This window comes from Lagopus leucura, unplaced genomic scaffold (genome assembly GCF_019238085.1).
Source record: "Lagopus leucura isolate 7727_CA_CO unplaced genomic scaffold, USGS_WTPT01 Super-Scaffold_100002, whole genome shotgun sequence".
NCBI lineage: Eukaryota > Metazoa > Chordata > Aves > Galliformes > Phasianidae > Lagopus > Lagopus leucura.
In genome coordinates, this window is record NW_024962263.1 from 12,692,628 (window position 1) to 12,702,767 (window position 10,140).

The 10,140-nt window shown below is 39.4% G+C and overlaps 1 protein-coding gene across 1 annotated transcript in view; it reads left to right on the plus strand.

The window, feature by feature from the left end:
• The window catches only part of BCL2 (BCL2 apoptosis regulator), a 91,232-nt gene extending 85,263 nt beyond the window's left edge, over positions 1-5,969 (plus strand). The window contains exon 2 of the mRNA XM_042869954.1: positions 1,175-5,969. Within this exon, the coding sequence (XP_042725888.1) occupies positions 1,175-1,309 (135 nt within the window). The 3' untranslated portion in view covers positions 1,310-5,969. The remainder of the gene's footprint in view (positions 1-1,174) is intronic.
• The last annotated feature ends 4,171 nt before the right edge of the window (positions 5,970-10,140 follow it).

Here is a 10,140-nt window from a genome sequence, read left to right on the forward strand (position 1 = left end):
ATGCACTTATTTTAACAATATCTAGAAAAGGCTGATGATGAAGGCTATTTAATGTATGTAATTTATGGGAAATGCATCTGGTTGAAAGGTTTCTGAGAATAGCAGAGAGCTGTTATTCTTCATTCTTGCTGTAATCCATAACATGGATGCATTTGCAGAAGGCAGGTTACCGCCTAGCATAGTAACATGACAAAATGTCTAAAGGCAACATAACAGAAATAGAGAATGTTTGCTTTTACAAAAATTTGGAAGCCTAGGATAATAGAGAATGATGTAAACCCTACAATGGATAGCTGTCTGATGAGTTTATCTCTGTGGTTTGGGTGCAGACCTTAATTGGTTGCACAAGGAAAGAGTTGTCCTAAACTCTGCTATTTTTTTCTCCCTTTTTTTTTTTTTTTAAGTCATTCAGCTTCATTATTCATTGCTTTCATGCAATGCAGTGTGGTTTACCTCTCTGAGTGTTCTCAGGTTTCATGTTTGAAAGAAACACATTAAGCACAGAGTGTTACCGATCTGATCGCTAACCCAGTCAAAATCCCATTGTATTTATGGAGCACAAAAACAGACCACTGTTACATCAAAGGAATGACTATGAGGAACACAGGAGTGAGGTGTCACCCCTTTCGGTGAGAGTCATGAAAGACCAGCAGTGACGTAACACAGAACTGCACCCTAACAGAAGAACTCACACAACTCACACAGAAGAAACATCTCAGTGACTACGACATGGAATCCATCCCTAAGGAACTCACTAAATACTGATTAGCAAAATAGATGCCCAGTTTCCAGTGGAAGTGAAAGTTTCGGAGAATGAAGTTTCAATCTCTTCCGTTCCTTCCTTTGTCTGTTTTTGTGTATACACATTCAGGAGCCAAAGGGGAGTTACTCATGCTTAAAAATGCTTTTACTATATTTGCTATTGGACAGGGCATGCTTAAAACAGATGTAAGAGTGTAAGTAATTACAGCAGTATTTGTTAAGAAATAGGCAGGAGGTCTTTGTGCTAAGCACCACGTAAAAACATAGCTCCCGAATTGCTATTTTCATACGTTGATGTGTTGTGAGTTTTTTTCTACTGGAGGGATTGCTGGAGGACTGCTGCATGTGGAAGCTCTCCTCCCTCTCTTCGAGAGTTACTGTGATTCTGATGTTCCTTTGTTTCCCTCTCTAGGATGCCTTTGTGGAATTGTACGGCAACAGTATGAGGCCTTTGTTTGATTTCTCCTGGATCTCTCTGAAGACCATCCTGAGCCTGGTTCTGGTGGGAGCTTGCATCACTCTTGGCGCTTATCTTGGACATAAGTAGAGTCACCCAGTTTATCGTGGATTACAAAAGTCTTTCAAAACAGCAAAATAATATTTTTTTTCTGTAGCACAATGGTATTTTATGAGCAAAACAACTTCCTGGCTAAAGATTAAATCAGCTATTACTGCCAAAGGAAATATCATTTATTTTTACATTGCAGGAAAATTATTTATTAAAATATATTTACATTTTAACCTGCTATTTTCAGAAACTCTGCAAGTTGTATCTGTCGTCACATCATGTTGTTATTCTTAACTTTAATGAGCCCCAAAGTATTTTAGGTTCTTTTTTTAATTAATGCAGTTGTCTGGATTATTTTATCTGCAAAGAGCAAGTATACTGACAAAGACCTACCTGCTTACACTTAGGAAGGCAGTTACTTGAGCTGCTAAAGGCTGTGTAATTGTGTAGATTTCCTTGCAATTTTTGGATGGCCAGGAGTGCTCTGACAGATGAGGTCAACGTGAACAAAGTTCTAATCCTGTCCTGCCAGCAAGAGCGGTCAGAGTAAGCGACTCAACATGGTACGTGTGTGCAGTCCAAATGGCAACTTCTTGAAGGAGACTTGGCTATCCCTACAGCTTGAAATACAATTGCCTCTGCCTTGTAGACATGCATTTTCAAGTTACCAGTCGTGCCATCGCATCATAGTCATGGTAGTATCATCCTATACCCTACTATGTGTCAACTCAAATACTTTTCTTTATAGATGTGTGAAGTTAAATCTTTGGGGCTTGCAGGAAGTTACTGTTCCAGTGATTTTCTTAGCAGTAAAAAGTTTTCACGGCTACTGACACAGAAACATCAGGAGACCTTAAGTGCCTGCTTCTACAGAGCAGAGCTGGAGTCTGAAGACCTGACCTGCGTCCCACTTTAGGGCTCATATCTGCAACTAATCCTGTTTACTTACGGAGTTCCTCCAGGGGTTTGAAACCAATTAAATGTGGTCTCCAAATCCCTGAAAGTTGAAAAAGATTTTAATTTTATTTGGCAAGAAACAGACCTCAGCTGAGTTGCAAATTAGCTCTGACTATCCTTGTTTCTCAAACCAGACACCAAAATCAAGTTCATTTTCATAACAAAAAGAAAGTGAGCTTTATCCTCCTGCCCCTCGCCCTCAAAGTCATTTCATGCTAATAATTTCCTAGGACTGTCTACTGAAGAAAAGATGAAGAAGAAACTCCAACTCCTCTATCTGGACAGAGACTCTCTGACACCTCGATCGCACAGGTGCCTACTGTCGTTTGAAGCGAAAATAGGGTGGAGGAAAAAGGGGAGGGTGAAGCCATCTGCCCCTCGTAGAAATGCAACTCAAGTACAGTTAGTGCAGAATACCTTGGTATACAGTTTTATAAGCAGACCTGTGTTCTAAGACCAGGTGTGTTGATGTATGTCAGAGCAGGGCTTTCCATGTGCTCGGAGGGGGCCGGAATTGCTGACGAAGCAGAAGAATCCGAGTGCGTTGCATGGACTGCTCTGTGTAATGGACATCACCATCTTCAATCAAACGCTCCTATTTTTTCTACGAAACTTTTGAAACCTGGGATTTGTGGGTAAATGGACATTCAGAGATAGAAAGAAAAGGTTTTAAAGCTCTGAATGAAACGTACCGTACAACACAAGTGCTATAAGGGTGACAAAAAAATGCAGTGAATAAACTGTAGATTCAACCTCAAGATTTCAGATGGATAACTTTGTGGCATTATACGCAAAATATCTCCATTAACTTGGGAATGTAATGTGTTCAATGTTAAGGCTGTAGTTGATGTTGTGTCTTCAAAGCTGCTTTTTTGTTTGTTTGTTTGTTTTAAGAGTTGTACATCTCAGCATTTTTACTGCTATTTAGTCATGGCACCTACACTTTGTATGAGCAAAGATGGAACGAGCTTGCCTTTCCAATTTGAAATTACTTACAGTTTCACAGAAACATACAAAGGAAGTGTTTCTAAGATCACAGAAGTGTGACTAAAACTAGAATTGATTTAAAAAAGAGGAAAGAAAAAAATTCATAGAACCAGAAGCACCTGCGTTGTTTTTAGAGCTTCTGTCAGAAGTGGGCATATGTGTGCAGGATTCGTATGAGAAATATCTGAAATGGGAGCAACCAAGTATTGCGGATTGAGTGTGGGCTTTGTTTTTTTCAGCTGCGAAGCTGAACGTGTCTGAAGCTGATTTCAAAACTGGAATTGGCTGCTATCAAGCTAATGTTTCATTTCACAATCTAGTCTTCGTTTCAATTTGTGCCCGTACGCCCATTAAAGTTCATGAACTATTAGACCTCAAATTGTTCCAAAATTGTTTATTTTATTAAAGGTTTACATTGTCAAAAGTAGTAAAAGAGTAACTATCAATTCCAGTGCTGCTATACTACCAGGATAATTTGAATGGGTTTTATTTTTAATACCTTCCAATGGCAAAAGTTTTTTAAAGCTGCTTTAGAAATAATATGAAGACGACACATGACGACACATTTAAATGAATATTGCGGATTTGTGTTCTGCTGTGTCTACTCACTGGACTACCCAGTGTATTAGTTAATACCAGGCAAAAAGAAGAGTCACGATGACTGTTGATGATTTTATTTTATTAAAGAGTTAACGGAGTTTTCCCATCCTGACTGCAGAATAGTACAGTATTGTGGCTGCATTAGGTATAATGGTAGTTGATAATACATTTATTAAGGAACATAGTAGAAACGTTGAATGTATATAAAAGCTTGAACTTCTTTAATAAAATCCTCTCCTCTCACTCTTGCATTTCTTTCTCAATAATTCCTGTCTTTTCTGTTCCTCATTACATCTTCCCATAGAGTTTTTTTCCCACAAATTGCCTTATAGACTTGCATGCTCTAAGACTACACTTCAGTGACAATTCATCCTCTGTCACCATGTGAACACACGCTCCTGAATGTTCCCAGTGTATCCAGGTTGTCAAAGCAAAAAGTGAAGAGGGAGACTTCTGAAGATGGTTAGATGTGGAAGACCAGAGGACAACAAAGGAAGAGGTCAAGAAGTAGAGAGAAGTGAAGAGAACACTGAAATATCTCCCTGCTTAAAGATGACTGTTACAAGGAATTGGTTCATCTCTCATTCTTTCCCTTGAAAAAGGGTGATGCAAGGGCAGAGTAACCCATTACAGACTCATCACAATTATTTTTCAGTGTAAAACTTCATTAATGCTGAAGGCAGTCTTTTGCATAACAGAAAATCCTTAGAAATTTGAGAGTAATACTTTATTTGACTGTGTTTTATTTATTTGTCATTAATTCTTTTCCACCTCGTTTATTAAGAAAATAATGAAGGAAAACGTTTTATCCCTGGAAAAAAAAAAGTATCTGTACAGTCACTTAAGATCTGTTACAGATCAGTATCTTGGGAATAAATAGAAAAACAAGGAAAATAATCTGCAAGTTCAGTGTTCTGGAATCAGAGCTGACACAGAGAACGTTTCTTAATAGAACAAGCACTGGATCTAAGAAAGGAGGAACAGGGCTTTGGAGGTAATGGAGAATAATATACAGATAGGGAAGGGGGCTGGAAGATATGGAGAATGACACTGGTGTGTACGAAAATCTCAAGTTTCAGATGATGCAGGAGTCCACCCGTGATGGTCTGAAAATGACTTTTAACTAAAACCAGCTACAAAACCGTGCACTATGATGTGACTGCAATTACTAAGAATGTTCAGCTACAGAATTATTTTAAAATTATTCTAAAAGTATCCACTTGTTACAAGAGCTCATTTGTTTGCTGCTGGGATTTGAGATTAAACAGCCTGAGTAAGATTGCACTAATTGAGAACAATAATGGAAAAATGCTTCTTTGAAACCAGATGTGCGCAGGAAACGTTGATGTGGTACAGTTCAAAGAATACAGATTCAGGACACCCAAGCCTTGCTTGCACACAGTCTCCCCAGCTGAGTCCGTGGGAGTCAGATGCGCACAAGGACTGCATGCTTTGACCCTAAAGCATGACACTATGGTTAGCCATGCACCTGCATCTGACTTCACCAGCCTAGAACTCCTATTGATTATAAGTGTAGTGAAGTAGCATGTTTAAAGCCTGTCTTTTTTCCTCTCTCTGTCTTTAAACAAGCTAGCAAAATGATTCATTTGTATTACAAGTTAATGGCTCAGTAGTATTTGAAAATTTAAACATCTTCTGATTTATGAGTATAAAAATTCTTTCTCACTGCAAAAGCCCAGCTTTGTTTTTCATTCCTCTCTCTCTTTCAATCAAGGCTAAACAAAAGAAAGACAAAGAGCCAATTTAATCTGTATTTCTTTTAAATCACACTCCTATACTAAGTTAATGCAGCTTCATCACACAATGAAACCTTTCTTGGCAAGTTATACAGCATTAAGAATTCCACAGGAAAAAAAAAATGTATATTTTTATAATTTAATTAGCGTATTTTTTTCTTTTTCTTCTGAATATTTGAATTTTAATTATCACCAGCATAAATGTACATAAGCAGATATCGTTTATCCAGTACCTTTGGATGATGTATGTACGGTAATGTAGTTTGTCAGTTTATCATCATTTAATATGATTATGTCGTTCTTTGTCTTTAAAATGTTATAAGAACATGCTGCCATTAAACTTTCCATGTCTGTCTAGTTAATATTGTGAAAAAATAATAAAGCACACTGTGAGTTAAGACTTGTTTTGCATTGGACTTGTTTAGGATTGGTTGATAAAACACAGCTCCAATAGTTACGAGGGCAGTCTTGTCAATGAAATGTAGTGTTTCCTTCCTGGTTGTTCTGTTGACATTCTGCTCTGTGTTAACGTCTTCAGGCTACAGTGACATTGTTGAAGTACAGCTTACCCTCATGTGTTCTCTGAATCTAAGATATCTGATGATTTTGTAAAGCCCCCTGGAACTGGGAAGGCAACTGAGTTTGAGCTTTCCTAAAAACAAACATGACCCTTGCTAAACTTCAAGGCAGCAGAGATGCTTTAAAAAGGAAAACAAAACAAAACAAAGTGTACATCTTTGAGATTTATGCAACAGAGGCACATAAGCAAAATTTTAAATTTTTATTTTTTTTAATGCTGTGACATTTTTCAAGCTAATATCAAAACATTTAATAGATGTGCAAGAATGTATTTATAACATTCACCTTTGATGGTCTAACGTGCTTCTGTCTAGGGGCTGCCCTTAAGGCTGGGGGAGAGTTGATATTTGGAGTAGTTAAGGTGGTTCCTTGGTCTGCCTGGACTGTCACGGCAGAAGATGGAAGAACTCTCTGCTTGCTTTGACCATTAGCAGACTGGTTAATCGGGTGCTTCATGTTTCATAGCTATAACTCCCTCTCACAGCACCCCGTCACGCTCAGTACAACACTCAGAGCTGTAGGGCTGCAAGTCAGCACCTCAGCTGAGATTATCTGCAGCTCTGACATAGTCTTTTCCTTCGCTGTAGTTCACGCTGGCTGGAACCACAGATTTAGTGAGTCTGTCAGCTCACGTCACTCCTTTCAGGCAGGTTCACTTAGGACTGCAAGCTCCAAATGACACTTTGGGGCAAAATCACTTCTAAACGGGGTTTACTATGGGCAGTACTTGGAAGAGCACCAGCAGGCTTCTTCTGTGAGCACTATGTGAATTATGCACTACAGGCATGCTTTGGAAGTATCTGTACTGTCAGCAGCCAACAAAGGACAGGGTTTAGCTTTCGTGCAGGCAGTTAAGATCTGTTGCTACTTTTCTTCCTTCTCTTGATCCCAAAGAAGAGCATCCAATATCACATCTAAGGACAAAACCCCATGGACCTGCATTTAGACTGGTTCAAGAAAGTAAAAAAAACTCCAGAAAGAGCTACAATCAATCAGTATTCCCTAGCATTCATGGGTCTCTGTGCTTCAAGATAAAGTAACCCAGCTTTGCTAAGTGTGAAATGCAGTACACAGGTATATAATATACCTCAAGACCTGAGGATGCTGCCACCTGCTCTATATCATGTTTCCAAAGTCTTGTTACAAGTGCCATGAGACTCTTCTATTTCTTTACAGAACTACTTTCCATCCTGGTAAAAAGGAGCTGTAAAAGCATATCAGCAAATCTCAAGAGGGAAGAGGAAAAAAAAAAAGTTAAGCATTTTCATTACTGATGAAGGTTTTTTACAGTGCTGTTTATATACGGGTAGGTGTTTAGCTAATCTGCCTCTAAAAGGCTCATTTTAACTGGCCCTTAATTTGCTGATGTTGTCACACACCTTCTGTGGCTGTAGTTCATGTACAAAATAATAGCTGAATTTGTTAATGAGTATTTAACTCTAGGAATTTACCCAACTACTTGAGGGGATTTTGCAGCCTAGCATGCAAGGTGTGCTGTCATGCATGCCCAGCTATTGAGTGCCTCAAGTTAGTAGTTCAATCCGTTTCAAGAAGAATTTAGACACACATGCACAAACATCTGCCCTTATGTCTGCATCCTCAAAGACAGAGAAGGTGGTAGAAGGCAGCCTGAAGCTTTCTGAAAGAAGCCACAGCAGAAGAATGCAATAGATTCTGTCCTCCTAGTTCCAGTTCTGCTGAGCAGAGAACAAGGCTGCAAATTCCTTTAGAAGTCAGGAGGCAAGCAAATCCGCAGTTCTGCACGTACTGCCATTTTTTCCCTGATTATTTTGTGAGACTGAAAGAAGACTGAAAGGACTTGGAGGGAAGAATCCTCAGCACTGTCCTATTTCAAGCTAAAACCTAAGGAAGGAAGGTGTGCTGAAGTCTCTTTATGGAGGTAAACTAAGTTAGAAAGCCCAGGTAAATTTAGTGAGACTCCTTTTTCTGCCTGTTCAGACGTTCCAGTTTTTGTAAAAAGCTGGAAGGCTAACACCTGTGATTAAATGCCTACCTCAGTACCAGGACAAAGCACAGTGTGCAGAGAAGAACAGAAAAGGTCAGAAGAAAGACAAAATGAAGTCAGACTGATAGCTGGGGAAGGGTTTGGCATCTGAAAATCACAATAGTAGGAGCACTTCTAAAGCCAGCTTTGCTGGTCTCCCTCTTCAAAATACACACCAATGGTTTCAAGCACTGTAAATCCTCAGAGAAGTTCCACTGCTGGCAGAGTGCTGCAGTCCCTCTGAGACAGCAGGCTCTCAGCCTGGCAGTACCGGTAGTTCCTGCTGTTGTCTCTTGAGCTTATTCAATATTTAATGAGAATGAAATTTATTCCAGTGTGAACGGCTGCTGGATAACTGCTTGCCATTTAAATTTTGTGTTATATCTGACCCTAACAGGAGTTAGCCTTTTGCTCATAAGTAACACGTTGGTATCAAGAACTCCTTCAGAGGAGGCCTTATTCTGGGCAAAAGATCTAATAGTCAAGATCTGTGCACTGCAACAGACTGACTTGCACAGACAAGAAAAGATCATGTGGTTCTTAGTTTACAGCAGCTCGCTAAAATTGAGTGTGAGCATTCAGAATGGCTCCAAAAAACCTTAAGGAGATAAAAACACAAGTCAGTAAAACCATCAGTACCTTTTTTCGTTTGTTTTTTTTTTCTTTTCTTTTTTTTTTTCTTCGGGACTTCTCAAGGTACAAGCACACTTATTTTTATCCTGTGGAGCCAGGAATTGGGCTCGATAATCCTTATGGGTCCTTTCCAACTCAGGATATTCTATGATTCTGCCTACTAAGAAGGGTTCCTGGCTAAGTCCAACCAGAAGATGCCTCTTCCCCTTCAATGGGAAACCTGCTCTGGATCCAACCCATGCAACTCATTAAAAATGCACTGAATTGCCACTCTGCCACTCGGATATGTGAGAGAAATGCATTCATGTGCCCTCTTCCGCATGTGCCCTCCAGAACTCCCACTGCACACGACTACAGCAGTGGGAACACAATGTCTTGATTATGGTGAGAAACTCTGAAATCAACACTATCTTTAGCAAGTCACGGTCATACAGATAAAAATGTACATCTGGAGCCCAGAACTGATGCAAAGCCTTATAAAGCCACAGGTGACAGAAAGGAAAGCCAGGCAATCTATTTATTGGTTTGTATATCTACAACGTTCACCCTGATTATGAAAAGATGTGTGATCTCGTTTCTGTCAAAGCAGCACACAGTCCATACTAAAGTATTTAGCCTGGCTGGAGGCAGATGGATTCCACCTGATCCAGCAACAACTAGTTAGAATGACATAAACAGGCTGTTTCCCATTTATCGTAAAACTCTACAGCAGAAAATAAACTTTTCCTTCAAAAAATAATTTGGTCAACTTGAGCCAGCAGGGGTTACACAAGAGCAGCAGGTTGTGCAGTGCATTTATATTCATGCACGGCATGCAAAGACTTCATATTTCTTCAAAACTGCTTTTTTTGATCAAGTACCATGAGCCCTCAACTTAGATTTACTGTGCTACCAAAATGCAACAAGAAATCTGCACACACAGAGCTGCGTGTCCTATGCATATGAACTGACAAATAAAAAGAAGAAGAAATACAAAGATAGTAATAATAATAATCATAACGATGACTCCTGGGTAGTTTGGAAAGGAAACAGTGTGAAATTGGAAAGTAAACCAAAGGATCACACGAGATGCCCTAACACATGACAAGGCATTTTGAAAATAAACTTTACAGTGTATTTCCAATCACTTCCCCCAAAACAGTATCACTCCAAAAGGCCAAGCTGCATCACAACACTGTGATCCCAAGTGATGCGATCCCATAGCACTGTTAAAGGCAAATCAGAATGACTTACAAGTCTCTCCTCGACCTGCTCCACATCCACTCAGCAACAAAGAACTCAAGAGCAGGAACCAGCAATGCAAAACACATCAAATAACCTAAAGCAATAGTTTTGGCAAGCAAGCTTTTGCA